The following is a 21,721-nucleotide window of genomic DNA, read 5'->3' as shown; positions in this document are numbered from 1 at the left end:
ACTAGAACAGTTCTGCGTTGGCAGGAGTCTAGTCTTTTGTTTTTCTGTTTTAAGCATTGTTGGAGAAATTAAGTTGGAGTCCTATCTTAAATAGGATTCCTTCTTAAAATAAGAGTCCTTTTGTTTTGCAGTCTTATCTAGTTAAGACTTCTCTTAAAACAGAATTCCTTGTTTGTTTTGCTTGCAAAGTTAAGTCCTAGCAGGAGTTTTTCAATTAAGGCTATAAATGCACCCATTGCTTGTAACCAAATCAGTTTTGATGATTGAAACTTTTTGAGAGGAATTGCAGCAGAGGATTGAAGGTCCGGGTTTCTGGCTTTCCCCAGTGCAGGAAGGCCTGCGGCTATTTTGTTTTGGTGATTTTCTTCAGCTAAGTCTTCATCCCTCATCACCTAAAGCAGTAAGTACTTACTCCACCCCTTTCCCCCTCCTAATGCCATAGCACCTAACCCAAATCATTCCTCCTACCCGTGTGGCACTTCTTTCCCTAAAACGCTAAAACCCTAAAACCCATGTACCCGAATCCAGTTCTCCTCCTAGGATCATCACCCATCCCCTCCACTTAGCATTCGATCCCTACCCTAGCCTCCACTACTGATGTAACCCAGGGTCACTACGCCAGTCTACAGGACCTGGAATTAGGGTTCAGCACTAGATTAGGGCTTAGATGGTTCTGGATTTAGGCGTTTTGATGGAATTTGCACTGGACAGCAGCTAAACTAGGGTTTTTAGATTCTGCAGCAAGGGAGAATGGGTTTAGATCCATGCGGTTGGGTCTTTAGGGCTTGGGGGATGAGTTAGGGTTTCTGTAGGGTTTACTTAGGATCTGTGAAGCTGTATTTGAAGTACTTGTGTTGCTGTTTTCTAGATGGCAGCAAGTATTCTGGGGTCTAGGGTTTGATTTTGAAAAAGGGTCTGTAATTAGGGTTATGGTTGCATTTGAAGTCGATGGTAGAAGGGAAGGTTGCAATGGAGCTCCTAGGGGGATTTGGGTTTTGGAATAGTGGTTGGGGAGTTGTTGTAGTTTTAGGGAGGATTGAAGAAGAACACGTTGAATTAGGTGCTGCAGGGTTTCAAAGCCCTGAAGCACTCATGTGCACATCCTTCCTGCAGCTCTCAATAATCTACTACTAGAGACTCCTACTTGGACTCACAATTAGAAACCCCCAAATTGACTAAAATCCTGAACTGAATACTTACAAAGACTTCTAATTGAATTAGACAACTTAGGAGTCCTCAACTAATTAATTAAAAGGATTCCTACATAAACTGAGACTCTTAAATAACCTAACCACTGGGACTCCGGATAACAAAACAATAGTAGATAAGGATACTTGAAAAATATTTGAAATTCACCAAACACTAATTGGGACTCAAACTAGTGAATAATGACAAAAATATCCCTGCTAAAGTTCAGCCCCTCCTGGCAGTGCTGCAAGTTGTCTGTGGGCTTGGGCTTTCTTTTGGGCTATCTTGGAATGCTCCTGCCTGCTTACATCAACTACCCTTTAGAAACCCTAGAAACCTGAAATTCGTCTTCTTCCATCCAAAACTCTAAATCCCATGACCTCCAATTCCCACTATAGAATCCCCTCCCCTCTTGGAATCAACCTCCCCTCACTCAACCTAGCCTTTGATCCCAAATTTTCGGTGTAACCAACCTCTGAAACCCTAAGGCCCACAATTCTAAACCCTAGGAGTGACATCTGAATTTAAAAATAACTGAGTTCATGTTTATATTCCTTCTACCCTAGGACTGAAAACCCTAGCTGCACCTAACCTACCCTCCCCTAGGAACCCCTAGGCACCCTAAGCAGCCCTAAACCATGACTGCAGAGTTTGAGGAACCCTAATTTGTCTGTTGATTCTATTAATTGGTCCTGTAATTGGCCCTCAACTTCAAGGCTGCATCAATGTCACTATTATTATCTGAAGATCCTTTTTCGTGGTGGAACCTCTATACCTTAACTTTTTTGGATCCTCTCCCTTATTGGCACATGCGACCTTTGCCCACTAGAAGCTCCCTTTTCCTGCTGATCCCCCTTTTAATGCTAATCATTTGGTCCCTAGTCATCCTCCTTATATCCCTCAACCTGTGGCTTGTTGATGTTGTTTTTTTTTTCTTTTTTCCCTGCTGATGAGGACACTCTCTTCCCATATTCAAAGAAACAGAATTTCTTAATTTCTTCCTTATCTTCGTCCATTCAGAATGACTTTAACACCTACCAATCCTTCCGTCTCATTTGCTTATTGAATCTGATGAGTGTTACTTTCTTTTCTCTATGAACAATTATCAATCTTTTGACTTGGCACTGGGGATTGCTGGATGGAAGCTATGTTACGGGACCCTCTGAGGATTTACCACTCCCGGAGCTACAAAACTGACCTAACCTCACCCTAGGTGTTTCCAAGGTTTAAGAAGTTGATCTCGATGGCCAACTCGGTGGGCCAAAAAATTGAGATCTTGTTGAGATGGAGGAAAAAAATCCTTCCTTCTCAACTCAACTTGGTGGCCCATCTCATTGGGTATTAGGGCTCTTTTGGGGCCGAAAATTGGTATCTGGGCTAATTTAGGCCTTCTAAACACAGTGATGACTTTTGATCTGTGATAGAGCAGTTGTAAATGTGAGTTCCAACTCGGCCCTGTGTTTGAAACTGCTGCGCTGAAGAAGTCATTTTGTGGACTTATAAAATTGATGTACACAACCATGACTTAATACATATGAATACATTAAGATTTAAACTTGAACGAGTATGATATTTTGTACATCACATTTGTTCACATGAGAAGATTGGCATAGTTATAAGTAACAACATGAGAGTACAACAGCAAAAACAGTGAGGCAGTATGCAGTTCCTTCAATTTCTACTCCACTAATACCAGCATTACATCCTCCACCAGCTCGACTAGGTCCTGCAGCTCCTCTATGTCCTTCAGTTCTAGCAATCTAGCCAATTCCGAATAATATAAGTTTTCAGCTACAGCTTCTTGCACCTCAGTGGGGGCGTGGTGGCACTTGTATCTGCTTGAAGTCCAACCAATTGTTGCTTAAACCTTGTTTTACCTCCAGTGAAGACTCTGATACAGTAGTCATGCATTTTCCTCTGTCTTGTTGTATCCACTGGGACTCCGAGTTGCCATGCAGTGTCGTCATCCACCATTGTGTAGTATTAGAAAGTAAGAACTATGAAGCAACCTATATTTAATCAGCATCTGTACAACAAGTGTAGAACATGGATTTTGAAAAAAAACCAATTGGGATGAAATCTCACCCTTGTTCAAGATTTGGTGGAAAATCTCTTCAATCTTTGCTGTAGATGTTGTAGGATGGTTTATTGATGAAGACTAGGAGGTATTCTGACCTCAGTTGTTTAGAAAGATAGAAGTCCTGAAAGCATGTTTTAAGTTATTTATTTATTTATTTTTAAATTTTTTTATGCTTTTTAAAATTATATTTTGGATCTTCAGTTACATGTAATACCCCTACATTGTGTGGAAAATAGTAGACTAGGGTGGATTGTGTAGCTAAGTTCTTTCTTTTCTCTCTCTCTCTCTCTCTTCTTGGCTCTTCTCTGTTATTTGAATTACTGTTCATGGTATTATGGTACTGTTCACAGTTCCTGAGCTGCTCTGTCTCTTATCTATTATCTTTTTCCTTTCTCCATCTCAATCTGCTTGAATTCCTAAACCATCAAAGCAGCAACATTCAGTTCTTGTTTGAACAGAAATTCCGTTAGAACTGGGCCCATGTTGTGCCCAATTGAATTGTTGTTTTCTTTTTTCTTTCTCCATCTCAGTTTTCTTGAATACCTAAACCAGCGAGGCAGCAACATTCTCAGCCCTTGGTTGAACAGAAATGTCCTTAAAACTGGGCCCATGTCGCATCCAATTGAATATTTGATTCTTCGTTTAAGAAGGATTGATTGCATTAAGACTGATCTCCTCTTTTTCCACTTTTTGATTTACTTCTCTGTCAAATAAAGAGAAAAAATGGTGATATTTTATTTGCATAGTGCATTGATGCTGATTAATATTGCAAAGCTCATTTCTTATGTGGCTGATGTAAAAAATATGCATTTTCTTATGAGAACTAGAGAAGTGCTCCTTTGTTTAAATGGTTTGTTATCAGAGTCAGAAATTACAATCACATGGAATGCATGGATTTGCTAGTTTCATCCAACTCTTTGGTCATTTTAGTGCTGTCACATACTATCAAAAGGTTTCTGACGTTTTGATGTGATTTTTTAGCTGGAGTCCAGTGTTATTTACCATTTTGTATCTGGATTTGTGGAAAACTGCAGATTTCAGGGATACGTTTTATGTGGGAAAATATCGTACAGTCAGTCCAGAAAGTAACGTCTGGGGACAACGGTCTTGGTTGTATTTTAGCTCATACCATGGGTCTTGGTAAAACTTTTCAGGTCTGCTGTCTTTAGCTTTCTCTCTCTCTCCCCCCTCTTCCATCCTCCCCCAACCCCCCACCCCCCTCCCCCCCCCCAAAAAAAAAAAAAAAAAAAAAAAAATCAACATCAACAACAAGGCACACACACACTTTACACTCTGGAAAATTCGAATGATGTAATAATTCTTCGACACACTTTCTGAAGAGAGTTCTTCAGTATGATCATGATTTAATGTCTCTCATGAGTCATGACAGGGTTGTGAACTATACACTTAAGGGGAACTTTGAAAGTTGTAATGAATCATTGCCAATGCTTTGGCTTCAGGTTGTAACCAGAACAGTTTATGCCTGGCTAATAATGTTGCTTCATTAGTTTCTGAGCTCCCTTCTGTTGTAGCCCTAGATTGAAGGGAATCAGCTAGCGGCCATAGCTAGGATCTCATATGAGCCAGCCAATGCAAATGGGTCAAAATTTGATGATTAGCTTAATTTTGTAGTTGTATTAGGCTGTAATTATTCTTTTGAATTGTAACTTCTCCTAGCATTTGCATCAATTAATCTTCTTAAAATACTTAATCAATTTAATTTTCCTAATTTTATATTTGTATGTGCAGGTCATAGCTTTTCTTTATACAGCTATGCGATGTGTTGACTTAGGTTTGAAGACTGCACTTATAGTTACACCTGTAAATGTGCTTCACAATTGGCGGCGGGAATTTGTGAAGTGGCAGCCTATTGAATTAAAGCCTCTTCGTGTCTTCATGCTGGAGGACGTCCCAAGGTTTTAATGCTTATATGCTCATGAGCGTGACAGTTTGTCAACTGACTATTCTTGTTTAGGCTGGCTGTCAGTTTTATGACATTACTCATTGCATATGATTTTAGCCAACCCATTTAATTGGGAAAGGCTTCTTGTTGTTGTTGTATTCATTGCTTAAAATTCACCTTTAGTTGTTTCGTTTTGAGGTAGTAGGTTTCTCCATGTCAATGCCTTTGTCATAAGTTCCTCTATGTAGTATCATCAAACATGCCTAATTTTATTGGCAGTTAGATATGAGGTCCCCTGCTCGCAAGTTAAGTTTGAACTAAAATGGATCTCTGAAATGTGCAGTTTTATGGAAAAATGTACAGTAGTGATGAGACTATCGTAGTGATGCATGGATATACATTGAAGTGTATATGGTTGACATTCTCTAAAACTTGAAATTTGGCCTATCCTGACCTTCTCCTGTCTATCCAATGGTTGGGAGTTTCGAACTGCCAAATTTTCCTGCCATGTGGCACTAGGTCCACTCAGCAGACAAGCTTGTCTTCACCGACCATCTAAAAGGCAAAATCATAGTTGTCGAGCCCTCCAAGCATGTTTGTTGCCTCGGTGGATGCCTTGGTTTCCTTTTTGGTATTGTCTCATGCCCAGGTCCCCTCTAAGGCATTAGGTTGCCTGGAAACTGGCAGCTATAAGAAAAATTGCTTGTTTCATACTGTCATTTTGGATCACAGTTTCTTTTTTTTTTTTTCCTTGGGGGGGGGGGGGGTTGGGGGAGGTTTACTGCATCAAGGAAATCTTTGATGCCCTATGGCACTTTCCTTCTGAGTTTTGAATTTACAAATGGGTTCTTGGGTTTATTCTCCAATTGTCCTGTATATGCTAATATAGTAGTAATATGTGGACTGTCACCTTCAGCATTTACGATTAGATGTTATTACCTCTCAGTCATTGATACCCCTACACACTTTCTATGATGCTTTAAATTTGCAAATGGGTGCTTGGGTTTATTCCCAATAGTCCTGTATATGCTTTTTTTCCGATTGTGATCTTCAGCATCTGCCATTCAATGTTATTAGATTTCCCCCCCCTTCTGATTTCTTAGTTTATAAGAGTGCTTTTGGTATTAGTAGGAAACAGAACAGAAGAAACAGTCCCCAGATGGGGGAAGAAATTGTTACCAAGAAGCACATACCCATCTAGCCATTATCCTATACAAATACCGCTACCTTCTTAAACTGTATGGTAGACTTGTAAGTCTTCATCCTTCCTAACGAGATCTGTCAACTTAATATGGAATACCCTTGCGATCAATATCCGTTCTGTATCAACCAATGAGGATCATAAGTCATAACTTCTGCTGGCTGGTTTTGCTCTCAGCACACGTGCAAAACCCCTTTATGACTAAGCATATAGACCACCCGAAGGATCTCACCCTTGTCCTCTTTGCACTTCCCATGGCCCCTGAATACTGCCTGATGCTGCGGAAAACCTAGAAACTCGGGTCCTACATGGGCTGGTTACAAGTCCTTAAGTTAGCATTACCATGGTAGCTAATAAAGAAAGAATGAATTACCGCAGCCCTAATCTGATTAAACATATGCATATTAGACAATCAAAGCAATGTAAAGAACAACTTCAGGAACTAATAACTAAACAAGAATCAAATAGGGATCATGGCATTGTAACCCTAGTTCGAGTGCAAAATTCTTCAAGAATCCAACTTAAATTTGTTTCTGTCCTAGCCAAGATCCAATTTCTAAACTAAATGTAAAGGACCCTAGAGTTAGTGCAAGTGACAAACTGGAGAAATAGGAAAATTGGGTTAGGAAATAACTAAAAATATGACAAAGGAAAGCCCAATAACGGAAAAAAGAAAAAAAAAAAAAAAAAAGAAAAGAAAAAAAGAAAAGAAAAAGGAGAACCCTTCTGGTTCTTGATGGGGCTGCAGAACTATGGTTAGGAAAATAACAATAATGAAATAGGAGTAGACTATATGCAGTGAGAATAACGGAAACCAAAAACTAAAAGGTAACAAGATTAGGATAAAGACAACTAGTGCTGCCAGCAATTTCAAACAGCAAAGTATAGAGAGAAAATTTTGTAGGAAATAGAAGAGAGAATTGCAGCTGGGGTGGGGGACAGCAGAAGCTGAAATGAAGAGAAAAAGAAGGAAAGAAGAGAGAAGAATTGGCAGAAAGAGGTCCTACTGTAGGGAAGAAGAAGAAATAAAGAAGAAGAAAAGGAGAAGAAAGAAAGAAAAGAAAGGCAAGAAGTACTTACCAGATAGAAAAGGGAAAGGGCAGGGCTGTTGACATACCAAGGAAAGAGCGCAGAGAGAGAGAGAGAGAGAGAGAGAGAGAGAGAGAGAGAGAGAGAGAGAGAGAGAGAGTGTGTGTGTGTGTGTGTGTGTGTGTGCTCTAAAAAGAGAACTTACTATAGGGGCTAGAGAAGCCAATGACGCCTGGAGAGATAGAGTTCTTGTGCAAGAAAGTTCTTGAAATTTTATTCATGCAGTGATTTTTCTTTTCTCCAATACATGTCTTTAAATTAAAAAAAATATTTCATTCCTAAGAAAACCCTAAATAACTCTCTACACAGATTTAATATTTTGGGGCAAAATTGGAAATCTGAAGTTACTGTTAAATAAAGATAACCCATGGGCTACATATAACCCATGGACCAACCCAAATTCAAGTACATTAAAATAACTTAAAATTGAACCAATAACAAACCATACCTAACCCACAAAAACTGAAAAAAAATTAAATCTAAAGACTTCATAAAATTGTCTATGGGCAATGCTTCTCGTCAAACTATGAGACTGACAATCCGGTAGCCTCTGAACTCGATGTTGGTGCACATAGGTGCTGCCATGGGCTGACCTCTACACTGGTGTCGCTAGTGGACTCGAAAGTGTCACCTAAGACTGATGTTCTCATCATACGATTCGATTCATGATGTCCACTGGTGGTTTTGACTTTAGAGTCCAATATCATAGTTACCACTTCCAACCTCTTTCATTGCGGTGTTTAACTCCTCTATAGATGGCAAAGCTTTTCATAGCCAGCAGACCCAGTGCCACTATCTCCACCTTTTCCTTTAAAAGCATACAAGTTCCCCCTCTTCTCCAGGAACTGTACACCCAAAAGTTGTATTTGAATTTGCCACCCCTCCATTACGATGCAAAGCAATTGTACTTGATTTGAACCAAGAGCAAGTTCTCATTGTTATTTGGTTGTCTGATCTTTTCCCTTTGATGATTTTGTTACCCCTTCGCTTAGCTCATTTTTCACATTGAAGCAAAAGGAATCCTTTTGAGTGTGAAATATTAAGTGTATATAAAATGGGAAGTGCAATGACTGTAGTCTTCTAATGTGAACATGTAGCACCAAAAAGCCTACTAGGTAGATAATATATTCTTTCCCCTGAGGCCTCATTAGTTTTGTTATAGAAATACACTATAGCAGTCTAATCATCAATTGGTCCAAATGTAGGAAACTTGAACTATGCTGGTCATATAGATGACTTGTTGATCTTGAAACTGAAAGAAATAATTACAAAAGCCAGATCGATTGGTTGTATCACAGTGCTGGCCCTGCTACGTGTTTCTGCAGGTTTTGAAATCAGTAGCTAAAAAAGCAAAAACTGAAGTAGAAGAAGCAAGAGGAAGATCACAAGTAGGAGTCCATCTAATTCATTAAGCAACACTCTAGGCTTTTAGTCTCCATGTTTTGAACAAGTGCAATTGCTACAAGTTGCAAGTTCATTCAATCGACTCAGATAAAGGTAACTACTGATCTCCAATAAACTTCTAGTTGAACTTTTCATGCAGTATTTGAGCCCTCCAAGTCTGAGAACAAGTGGAGGGCCAAGAGAACTCCCTAGGGTTGCCACTCAATACCTAGCACTGTTATTTCAGTTCTATAATGTACACAACAGAATCAGTGGCAGAATCGTAATTCTGTCCACTTGAGGGGTATATTAGGCATGTGAGTCTTTTCTTCTTAGACATGTTTATTTGTTATTTAATTCAATCCTCGTACAAGTGACTATTAAGACCCTGAGTAGATTAATTCAAGTTAGAATTTGGCTGGGAATTCATGTCCTATTGGGAATTTCAGCCCGTAGTTTTCTACTAATAGACCCCTCCATCTATGGGGAAAGATCAGATTGAATACTGAATAGGAAAAGCTTCTCGTTGAGTAATTCCTCCTACACTTGTTAGTGAGTTCTGGTTCTGTCAATTGGAAATTAAGGATGCTAGGCTGTCATGGCTTCTAAAGGTGAAATAAAACCTGGACTCCTGTTGCCGGTTGAAGATAGGAATTCAACCTTCATTCTCCATCTGAGTATTCCATCTTGAAGGCTCCATTCAGGTATTAATGGCAGCCTACCCTCCCCCCCGCGCTCGTCCGCCCACCCGCCATGCACTTTTATCCTTTGTTTTTGACCTCCATTCCTTGGTTCAATGACTTCTTTACCATCCACATCAAGAACAGCCAAGTCTCCATAACCAGCCACCGGTTTCTCCATTCTAACCACCAATCTACTTCCGTACCCTTTACCTTTGATCCAAGCCTCAGCCCAAAAATACCAGCCAATCTCCAGATTCGGCTATTTGTGTTTGTATCACTCAATTTTCCCTCCCAAATCAAGAAATCTCATATCTCCACATTCCACTGTCCAAGTTCATTGAGTCTTGGGGAGGTTATTTTAGGCAATAAGAGTTAGACATGATCCAAGTTTCACCCCATTCTGATGACTTCCCATCCTATATCTCATGGTCCTGGCCCATCAACCGATACCCTTATAACTCCAAACCTATCCACAATATCCCAATTACCAATGCAACCCGATTGCCCTAACCAGGGAATTCAGGCAGGCCACCAGTTCAAACCTAGTTGGGATTACCGTTTAGTAAACCACACCTTGAGCCACACCTGAATTTAGTATTTGGGCCTGTGATGCAGAGTTAGAATTAGAAATATTAGGAAGAGAAGGAGATTTTGATTCCAGCATGGAGGAAGAAGTTTCAGCTATGGAAAACGAGAGCAACTGAAAAACTTCTGAAGGTAGAAGAGAATCAAAGGAAGGAAGAAACAAGTGAAACAGCCAATTTGAGTTACTCAGAAGTCTATTTTGATTCTAGTGTCAAACTCAGAAGTCAGAATCGAGCTTCTGAGTATGCCATTGGTTTCTGAATCTAGCAGTGATGCTTTCTTTTTTTGCATTTTATTTTCCTGGTTTGGCCTTCATTTTAATTCTAAATATTGTTAAGTGAGGGTGGTTTGGTCCTTTCCTATTAGTTTGGCTGTTTAATTAATATGAGGGGTGGACTCAAAGAGTATGGTTTTTCTTTCTTGAAATTAATGGCCGCAATCTTTTGAATGAAAATTTTGTTGCTATTTGACCATCATAATTTTATTCTTGATTGGAATATTAGTTTGTGATGACTTGGTGTGTTTTTGATCATCTTCTTGAACTATTGATTGTAGAAAAGACGAGAGGAAATTTTCTTGTGAAACTTACATATTTTCTTCTTCTGAAAACTGCATTTTCTTTCTCAAAATTGCTCAGATCAGATCTGCGTTAGCCTGGAAATTAGCCTAGTGTCAGAGATCTTGGAAGACAGCCTAATAAGAGTAAGGCTGCATCAACTTGGACGAACGCTAAGGAAAATGAAATGAAAGGACACCAAAAGACAGGACTGTTTCATCTTGGACAAGTTTCTCATGACTTTTTCTTATGAACTTTATGGTGATGGCTCATGATGTGTGTCATCCCTTAGTTCTGCATGATTTTTTCATGCAATTTTCACTGGAGTTTAACAACAAACCCTTTGAATTACACAGTTCAATACTCAGCCTTCTATATCTAGGAGAAAAAGGGGGATTTAAGTGGTCCCCAGCTTGTTTTAAGACCCATTGGCCATGGCCCAGCGCCATCAATTGATGCCTATTGAACACATTGAGTTTAAATTTGCGCCTTGTTTTCTTCCTTGCACTGAATGGGCTCTCAATTATCTTCAAAACATAACAAGACTTAATACGCTAAATAGCTGGGCTATGCATGATTTCTGTTTGTGTGAAATGAAGCACAATGTCCTTTGAAATAGGGGGCTATTCACAATCTAATGAAACTGCAGTCGTGTGTAAAGTCTTAGTGGCTCATCATAGTAGAAGTTAAAATAGAGGGAAGTCGATGAGGAGCTGTGGCAAAACCAGTCCACTACTGAATGGGACATTAATGGCAACCATAATCCTATGGTATACACTGATCTTGGTTCAAAAATTCATAATGAAGTGTCTAGGCTAGGATTATTTCAACCCTTATGTAAGTTTAAACTCAATGCGTCCAAATTTAGCTCATATCATGGTTTGAGATCTTAATCTAGACAGGGATCTTGTCCCTCAAAAAACTGAGATCTCACTAGATCTCTGTTGAGATCTGGTAAAAAGATCCAGTCAACTTGGCCCAACTCGAGGGTCTATCTTGGTTGGGTATTTGGGCTTAGCTTGTGCTGGATTTTACTATTTAGCCTATTTTTGGCTATCAAAACATGGTTGTGGCCTTAGATTTGTGAGAAAACAAGCGGATGCATGAGTTCAAAATTTGATACAAACGAAAACCTGAAAGTTTAAAGTCAACTATACATGAAACATTTCAGTTCACAATTTCACATTATAATATTGGTGTACTTATAAGTTACTCCACAAGAGTAGAAGAGTAAAATAATTGACAATGCAGCTCTTCCAACTCTGCTACCAGCACCAGTACCACCACCACCTCCACTAGTCTGGAACATAGTTTTGAAAACAATGAATTTTGGGAAGAACTCTCACCTTGCTTCAATATTGACTTCAAAATTAGTAGATCTTTGTTGTAAGTGAGCTAAACAGCTTGTTGATGCAACTTAGGTAGAGATCCAACCAACTTTCTGGCTAAAAATCCAGCCAAAACTTCAAAACCACCAAAGGCAACAGTAGCGTTGACTGTTGAGACATGTCGAGATGAGTTGAGATCTTGACCATGATGTGGTATTTTTAAAAAACTGGGTTGAATCGAGATCTTGTGAGATACAAGATCTCGAAGATTTCAAGTTGACTGAGATCTTGTATTTTTCTGGGATTGTCTCAATGTGCATGATATCTTGTATCCAAGTATCATAAAAACAAGATCTCGTGAGACCTCCAACTGAGACTCACATAATTTGACCAGATGCAACTTTTGGCGAACAACAAACTTGATGTCAATCAGGCCCAAACAGCAGGCTTTGTTGGTTAAGGTAATCTGCATGAACTGGCTGCACTTGGCTATGCTTCTGTCCAGTTCATATTGATCTCTGTATGTACCAATTGTAGGCATTACCTATATAGCATACAAAACATACACATAGCATAATGCATCTTACATGTTTACAGAATTACTAATATAATTCATCCTAGGCATAATGAGGATATTATAGATGTAGTGGTAGGCTAAGATTGAAAAACCTCAGCTCAAGGTTAGGTTGGGTTTAGTTAGTCTGGGAGTTTACGTCTATTTGAAGGTCTAGTGTTTGATCTTTGCTGGCAGCTGCAGTTGTGAACCTAGCCTAGTTTGACTAGCTGAATGAAATCCCAATTTATGATCCTAGCCATCCCAAATCAACCCTTCATCGACGCAATGAATCGTTAACGTTGTATTTTTTCTAAATCATTGTGCTTTGTTTCTGGTTATCTTAAACTTATTAACCTTTATCTAGTAGATTAATGTAATCCTTTCTTTCCTCAGAGAGAGAAGGTCAGAGTGGCTTGCGAAGTGGAGAGCGAAAGGTGGTGTATTCTTAATTGGCTACAGTGCTTTCCGAAACTTATCCCTTGGGAAGAATGTGAAGGATAGGCATGCTGCTAGAGAGATATGTTATTCCCTTCAGGTGCATATCTTGTGTTGTGAATGATTCTTCACTGGATTGCATTCCTTTTTTATTTTTCTTTTGATATTCTATTTTCTTCTATTAACAGTAACTTTTTTTTGTTATCTATTTTATACTCATCGCTTTAAGTGGGAAGCAAAAGCTAGGGGGAATTGGGAAACGATGAATGAAACCTATCATCTCTATTTTGTTTGTAATCTCTGTAAGCTGTATCTTTGTTGTATGTCTTTTGCTCTTGCATGTTGGAAAAGAAGTTGTATGTCTCTTTCTCTTGCATGTTGGAAAAAAAGTTAAAAATACATAATCTTAACATAGTTAAGTCATGAAGAGGGGGGAGAGGAAGGGCAGCAGTCTGGTCAATTGAACTCCCTTAGTGCTGCCTTCAAAACTGAAGTAAAAATGGGGGTTGCAGCTAGGATTTTTTTTGATAAAAATGGAACTGCAGCTAGGGTTTTTACTGATAGAAAGGGAACTGTAGCTTACCTGGTTTGTTTATGCGATCGACGTTCTTGAACAGCTCCAATCTTCAAGTGGATTTGAGAAGTTCCAGTGGACTGATGAGAAGAATGAGCCAGCTGCAAAATTTGGAGAAACCAGCCTGCAATTGGACTTTGAGAAGAGAAAACCAGCTTGCTGTGATTGGAGTTTGATGAGGATCGACTCTTTTTATTGTTCAACACGGGTTACTGGATGAAGGGTTCAAATATCGAGCCTTTGGCTCTGATACCATGCAGTACGCTGAGGAATTTGTTTGTCAGAGAATTGTGCTTTATTCACAGCACCTAATGGGGTATTTATAGTTTACACTGTAGGAAGAACAAATGAACAACTGAGTAGGAAATAATATATGAGTCTTAGAAGGATAGAAAAACAAAACCAAATTAGTCGGATTTAAGAAACAAGTTTCGTACTCAAAATAGGAAAGAGAAAAGAGGGAAAGATGCTCTTGAGGTCTTGCTCTAGCTAGTGCTAGTACAATCCTGAGAGAAGGATTTTCTCCCCATATTGCTCCTGACAACATACCTCAATGCTACAGGCCACTTGTTATACCGTTAACTAGGAAAATATGAACTTTGTTTTCTAAGAGAAAATGAAGTTGCTTCTTTTTATATTCTGAACGGCTTTGGTCCTTTTTTTTTTTTTTTTTTTTTTGTATGCTGCAGTTGTTTATTGACACACTGTTTTTCTTTATCAGGATGGCCCTGATATCCTAGTTTGTGATGAGGCCCACATGATAAAAAACACTAGGGCTGACACCACCCAAGCTCTGAAGCAAGTAAAGTGCCAGAGAAGGATTGCATTAACTGGATCGCCTCTACAAAATAATCTAATGGAATATTATTGTGTAAGCATCCCATGTTTATGTTTGAATTGTATGTGCTTTGGTGTTAGGTGTCCTGATTATCAACAAAAAGAACAAACCTTGTTTCAACTCAAAATGAGCTCGGTTGATTCCATGTCTTGATTATCCTTTGGTATATTGGATGAGCAGATGGTTGATTTTGTTAGAGAAGGATTTCTTGGTAGCAGCCATGAGTTTAGGAACCGGTGAGAATTCTGCAGTCCTTTTCATTATCCTAGTCTCTTGTTACAGTTAGATGGTTCTGCAACTTTTAGTTTGAGTATTTTGTTTTCTCTTGCTTATGGTATCCTATATGTAGGTTCCAAAATCCTATAGAGAATGGTCAGCATACTAATTCTACGTCAGTAGACGTGAAGATTATGAATCAGAGGTCACATATCCTCTATGAGCAGTTGAAAGGATTTGTTCAAAGAATGGATATGAACGTGGTGAAGAAGGACTTGCCCCCCAAAACTGTGTTTGTAATTGCTGTAAAGCTTTCGACATTACAAAGGAAGTTGTACAAAAGATTCTTAGATGTGCATGGGTTTACCAACGACAAGATTTCTGGTGAAAAAATAAAGAAGCGTTCCTTTTTTGCTGGATATCAGGCATTAGCTCAGGTATTTTGTTCAGATGCAAAACAATAAGGCTTGGTGCTGTAAGGTTGCTGAAGTGATGCTGTTACTTGTCTTTCCTTCTATTATTCAAGTAAATGTCTTTTTGGTTGTAGATATGGAACCATCCTGGCCTCTTGCAAATGGCTAAAGAACAAAGAGGCTCTGTAAGACGGGAAGATGCTGTGGAGAATTTTTTGGATGATGATAGTTCCAGCGATGATAACATAGATCGCGATACAGTTTCTGGAGGTACCATTTCTCAATATTTTCTGTTCTTCATGGTGTTGACCAGTGGACATTAGTGCCTAATGTTTAACTGTTACACATATCTGGTCAAATTGACTATCTATTTCCTTGTCTTTCTGCGTTTATCTCGTTTTATGAATTGCCGCCTGAGTTCTTTGTTTTAAGCATACAACTGTTAAATCTAGGGTCTCTATTTCCTGTCTTGAGCATGGACAAAGGCAGAGATGCACATCTTAGGAATCTCTCTGTTTACCCTGGAGATCAAGTAAAAAATTTTCTGTTTTTCGTGTAGGATGGGGGCTGGAATGGGTATACCTTCCCGCCAAAGTGTCTGCTGGCATTTAAGATCATCTCTCAAGTTAATTAAATATCTCATAAGAGAAACAAAATGCGGGAGGAAATAACTATTGGATTTTTATTGCCATTGATTGATGGGCGTTCTATTGACAGTGAAGGAGACTTATATTGTTTACAAAAATCCATTAGTATGTTCCGATTGCCTCCATTTGGTACATTTACATTGTAGGGAGCCTAAATTTGTAGTCAGATGGATTTTTACTTTGGTTTGACTGTAGATGGATCCATTGTATAAATTTCGGTCGAACCCAGATAACGACTCTGGGGAAAAACGAGATTGAACTGACTGAAATTCTTTTACCTATTTTCCTTGTTTAAATCTATTTGTAAATCCTAATTTAGTAGAACTCCTTATTTAAAGCTATAAATAGCCCCCCCCCCCCCCCAATTGATTAGATTAGGGAGAAAAGTTAAATGAATTAAAATAGGTTTCCCTTGGAACACTTTGCACGTGTTTACTTTGGCTCTGTCAATTAGTTCAAAGATCCAGTCATTAGATGTTCTGGTTCTGCCAATTAGTTTGAACATCCAAACTCTAGGATTGTTCTAGGTAAAATAAAGCCTGCACACTTGCGACTGGTTGAAGATCAGAGTTGAACCTTCATTCTCCACCTGGGTATCCCATCCTCAAAGGCTTCATTCAAGTACTGCTGGTAGCTTACATCAATGCATGTCTCCTATCACATCTTTTTCAAATTTTCTTGAATATTTGGAGTTCCCAAGGCTCCCAAAATTCGAGGTTAGATCTATGCCAATCTAATTGTTAGATCCATGCCGAACTTTAGGTGTATCATCCCTCCAATCTCAGTGAGCTTTGATCTTAGTTTGACCCATTCTGACCGTCTGATCTCAAGGTATAAATATTTTCTTGAATTCTTGGACTCCCTCAAACCCCTAAAACGAGAACCCCTTATGTTTCTCAACTTAGGCACCCAAACACCCCCCCCCCCCCAAAAAAAAAAAAAAAAAAAAATTGAAGGGATCATACTTTCATATTATTACTCATATTCTCTCCAAAGTTCAACCCATTTTGACACCTCTACGCCCCAGCTTCTCATCTCAAGGAATTTATCAACCTCCTATGGGATGGGCTAAATATCCTTGGTACCTTAAACGTCGGTTAAGGACGTATGATCTTTGACCACAAAATCCTAATGTAACCCTTTTCCATAAAAACCTAACCAAATCCATCCCGACTGAGTAAAATCATCCCATGACAGCCCATACCACAAAATAACTCCCATATATCTGACAACCAAAATATCAAGAAACCCTTTGTCCCATATGAGTTGTTTCTTTTTAAAAAAGATCTTGGAAAAAGTGGCCCTCATTAATTTGGGGCTGCATCAGATCCTCAGCAACAAAAATAGATACCAAGGAAATAACATATTTAGAAACTTATTAAAATGTCTCTTATGTTCATAAAAGATCTTCACATGATATGTGCCTGGGGCCCACAGAATCTTTAAATTATACTTCTTCAAGGCCAAAAAATGGCTATGACATTGTTCATGTTACTGTTCATGTAAACAAAGTTTTGGTCTGTTTTTGGTCGTAGATTCTAGAAGACCATCTAGACTGATTTGACTTGGTCCGGTTGGTACGTTTAAAACTGTTTCGATGCAGCCCAAGTTTCACATCAATGAAACATTTTGCAATCTTTATACAAAAATAAATCAATGACTGAGTTCATTATATCATTAGATTCAGCATAAACACATTTATTGACATTAAACATTTAAACCATATCAATTTTCCTTTTCTTTAAAAATAAAAAATAAAAAATTCTGACGTTCAGAGTTTAAAAACCAAAATATCAAATTTCCTTACTACCCCACTTAAAAAAAATTCCAGATACTCAAATACATATCCTTTGGTCAAAATCATGTCATAGGAACCCATCTTCACTGTAAACCATAAATGTTAATCCTTCTTGTTGCTGCTGTTGTCTTGGAGAATTAGTTCGTGCTTTATCACCATAGTCCATCCTCGTCAGTACATACATCTTCATCTTCCTTCATGTCTACATCTCTTTCACCCGATCCCAACGAATGTCCAACGTCAACGTCAGCTGTCCCACTCCTACTCCCACAGTCCCCTCCCCCCCTTTGTGAATACTTGAGTGTGTCACTGTTATGTTGGCTCAAGAGGTTGATGCTTGAGTTCTTGTTTTGTTGGTTGGTTGCTGCCTTGAACCATTGTGGATGCACCCATTGCTTTATCAACATCACTCCACCTAAGATTTTCATTGGGCTGTGCTAGTGTACTATATCATTTGCTACTTCGCCAACCTTCCACTCACTGTGCCAGCCCAATTCATTTAGCACCAGTCAATCATATTTTTGTTCTTTTCACACTGAAGCTTAAATGTTTAGTCAAGTAGACAATAGTATTCAATACAGTCATTTTGGTGTTTCAACTTGTTCCTCCTCTTGGGTGTACTTAGTCCTTACAAAGTTAAACATGCTTCAGATGTGATCACAACCAGAAGATGAGCAACACAAGCCAATTATGCGTCTTGCAAGCTTATGAAGCTCAATGTTGTGTCCTCCATGTGATTTCCACCAAGAAGCTACAAAGTAATAATAAGAATTTAGAAATCGATAAATAAAGCATGCAGAGTAGACGAAAAAACAACTATCTTGGATTGTTACTTACTAGGACTTAGGATTGTCGTTTGTCCAAGAATTGGAATCTTGGTTTTGAGGCAGGTTTCAACCAGGCCCGTAACTGACATATGTTGGTTTCGATCCAAAATTTCGGTTGAAACTTGGAACATTTCGACCCAAGTTTCGACAACAGATTTCAACCCTTATATGATGTTTTTTTCATCTGATTTCTCGCCTCCTATAGTCCTACCTATTTAAAGCATGATGAACACAGTGGAACTAATACTTTGCTTAAAAAACCACAGAGAAGTTATCATTTAAGTATACTAACACATGAGAGGTTCCGAGAAAGACTAACTTTGTAAAATTGAACAAACTGAATTTCATACATGAATTGTTTGATAGAAAAAGAGTCTTGTCTATTACAGACCCTCTTTCATACATGAATAATTGGGTAATTTTACTTAAGAATAAAAGAGTTCTTTTATATTCTGTCCGGGCCCCTTTCAGACTCCCAACAAAAATACTGGAGTGGTGTTATGTTTTGGTTTATATTTTTATTCTTTTTTATTTTTTGGTTACTGAGGATTTTGTAATTACATACCCCATTTATGTCCCCACGATGGAAGAACAAAAACATGATTTTACTGCAGACAGCTTGGTGTGTCAGATCTGGGTTTGCATGCTCCTTGGTGACCCCAAGATGTTTGCTGGAGCTTCGCTGAGTAATATCTTTGCCCTGATCTGACTCTGAATCAGCCATCATTCATCCGTATGAGCTTCTTCTGTTAAAGAACTGAAACTCCACAACAGAAGCTTCTAGTAGAACTGTAGAATGTAGGACTGAAGGTGTTAGCTTAATTGGACTGTCAGATCATCTCCATCTTTGGGCCACTCACCTCCACTGTTAAACTAGTTATTGATCCAAAATTCACCCATATCAGGTATCGCAAACCTAGATCCAGCTCATTCCTTGAACTTTAAAATTCCCTAAAGTCCTAAATTTCAAAGGTATATCTTCAATCAATAATCTAACCAATAGTTGTCAAGGCATTGCCTAAGCATCCAGATGCTTTGGTGGCACTTACACATAGAGGTATTTCCTGGCTTCAAATTTTTTAACTTCATTGTCTTATCCCAAACTCATGACCCCACAATTCTTGAACTGAACAGGTCATTCAAACCCCAAAAAGAGATGCTCCAGATCATAGCACAAAAAAGAGACATCCCAATTCAAATTCCAAATTTTTATTAAAAAATTACCCTATTTCCACCCAACTTGAGGTGGTTCTTCTAGAGATCTTGGTTTCTGGCCTGCAGTACTATTGAGCCTACGTCATTGTAGAAGGTGAAAAATTTCCAGTTACAGATTCTGTTTGTAACCTGCTTGGTTACTAACAGATGCACCTATTTCTGAATAGTTAAAACTATGAAATTTATTATATTCATGTCATTTATACTTTCACCAATTTATTGATGCTAATGGTGTATTTTTGTTGGACTTCATCTAAGTATTTTTATGATCCGTGGATAGTAATAATTTTGTTCATGTTCCAAGCAGACAAGTTGGGGAGCAAGAATGACTTAGTGGATAAGAAGAGTGATAATGGCTTTTTTCATGAGGTTTGAGCAACTTTTTCCTCATCTCCCTTCTAGAATCACTACTGTATGCTGATGTTATTACAATCTTTAGTTACTGGATCTCATATTATGCTTATTCTTTTCTGTACCACCAAAAAATGGACATAGCACCTATTATTGTGATATTTGTTTGCACTAGGCACACTGTTGTATTATTATCCATCTTTTACACATTGGTTTTCTCAACATATCTTTACATTTGTACCATAACTGTAATTTTATTTGATGTGAAAACTTTAGGTCAGCCTCAAAAGCTCCTAAAAGAAAGTCGTTTTATCCTTCCTTGTCATTTTAGCATTCGTTACAGTATGGCAGTATGCTGCAAAGCATAATTCAGAACTACCCCGGGTTTCGTTCCATGAACTAAAGATGCTTTCTGATAATACTTGCAAGCAGTGTGTCTTGCACGTGCCTGAGTACTAGTCTGTTGAAATGCCTGTCATGAAAACAGGCATTATTTTTGTCAATGTTAAGAAAGTGTGTAATGTCGTCATGCTTTTTCTTTTCCAGGATTGGTGGAGCGATTTACTTAATGGAGCGAATTATAGAGATGCTGATTTCAGTGGTAAAATGGTTTTGCTGCTCCAGATTCTGTCTTTGAGTTCTGAGGCGGGTGACAAGGCATTAGTTTTTAGCCAGAGTTTAACTACTCTGGATCTTATTGAGTATTATCTCTCAAAGCTGGCACGAAATGATGGAGCTGGAAAGAATTGGAAACAAGGAAAGGACTGGTACAGGTATGGATATGCAAATTGCATCTACCATTTTATATGAAGTTCTATAAATATGGATAAGATAATGTATTTGATATAATAAAAATCTATTAGACCTTGCATGAATTTTTGATTCAGCAGTAATAGGTAATTAGACTGATGTACGAAAAGGAAAACATCATACATTACATGTTTATGCTTATTGTGCACCTAAGCTATGACTAAAAGTTTGCGAGATGACCCTCATCTGTGGGAATGAAAGAAACGAATCCTGAACATATACTGCACACATCACCAATTTGACAGAATATCAAACTGAAAAGTATCTCTGGGTAACCCTAAGAAAGACTAGAGTTAGTCTTGGGAGAGTTATTTCATTGGATTTTGAGTAAAGGAGCACTTTACAATGGAGATTAGAAAAACTAAAACCAACACTTCACTGGACCTTTCGTATAAAGGGTTTAAAATGTAAGCCACCGAGTTTCAGTTGATTTTAGTTAAGCCTACCTCAGGCATCATTGTGTCTTGGGTGAAGCCATACTGAAGGTTCATTTTGCCTTGGATAAAAAGGAAAATTACTTTATTTTCTTTTACCTTTTAATAATTGGTCTTGGACCCTAAGTCAATCAATCTGTAACAGGATCCAAGGCTGAATGACTAAATAATAATTTGAGGGACAATGAAAAATGAACAAACATTAGTCCTTCGTTTTGGTTTTTGTGGATTTAGTCAGATTCTGGCTAGGTTGCTGGCAGTATAGTTGGCCCAGACTAAGAGTGATTGATTACTTGGAAAAGCCAACCCAATTAAAAAATTGGCTGATCTTTTCTTGGTATGGTTTCTGATGTTTTGTGGATTAATAATGGATAAACTAAAGGCTAGTATACCCAGTATCTTCGACAAACTGGCAGTCTGAGTGGTTTAAGACTGGGCAGGTGATTAACCACTAGGGCCAGGTCAAAATTACGGTTGCTGGTATGGTAATGACTAATAGGTGATTGGGACTTAGTGAATGGATAAGGTTTGAATGCTGATATCTGTAGTTTCAGAAAAAATAGGGTTCTTCCCTGGTTTTGAAAATGTGAAGATGAAATTATAAGGTTTTG

At 38.4% G+C, this 21,721-nt stretch overlaps 1 protein-coding gene across 3 annotated transcripts in view; it reads left to right on the top strand.

Moving 5' to 3' along the window:
- Positions 1 to 21,721, top strand: part of ATRX (P-loop containing nucleoside triphosphate hydrolases superfamily protein) — an 84,784-nt gene that overhangs the window by 37,768 nt on the left and 25,295 nt on the right. For all 3 annotated transcript variants that reach the window (XM_089150668.1, XM_089150669.1, XM_089150671.1), the window contains 9 exons: positions 4,303 to 4,422; positions 5,018 to 5,184; positions 12,946 to 13,087; positions 14,283 to 14,432; positions 14,580 to 14,635; positions 14,749 to 15,052; positions 15,163 to 15,298; positions 19,823 to 19,884; positions 20,413 to 20,639. In XM_089150668.1, the coding sequence (XP_089006794.1) occupies positions 4,303 to 4,422; positions 5,018 to 5,184; positions 12,946 to 13,087; positions 14,283 to 14,432; positions 14,580 to 14,635; positions 14,749 to 15,052; positions 15,163 to 15,298; positions 19,823 to 19,884; positions 20,413 to 20,639 (1,364 nt within the window). The remainder of the gene's footprint in view (positions 1 to 4,302; positions 4,423 to 5,017; positions 5,185 to 12,945; positions 13,088 to 14,282; positions 14,433 to 14,579; positions 14,636 to 14,748; positions 15,053 to 15,162; positions 15,299 to 19,822; positions 19,885 to 20,412; positions 20,640 to 21,721) is intronic.

This window comes from Hakea prostrata, chromosome 3 (assembly GCF_041222555.1).
Source record: "Hakea prostrata isolate BN-2017 chromosome 3, UWA_Hpros_2, whole genome shotgun sequence".
Lineage (NCBI taxonomy): Eukaryota > Viridiplantae > Streptophyta > Magnoliopsida > Proteales > Proteaceae > Hakea > Hakea prostrata.
Note: the sequence above shows the minus strand (reverse complement) of the source record. Positions and strands in the feature narration are given on the sequence as shown.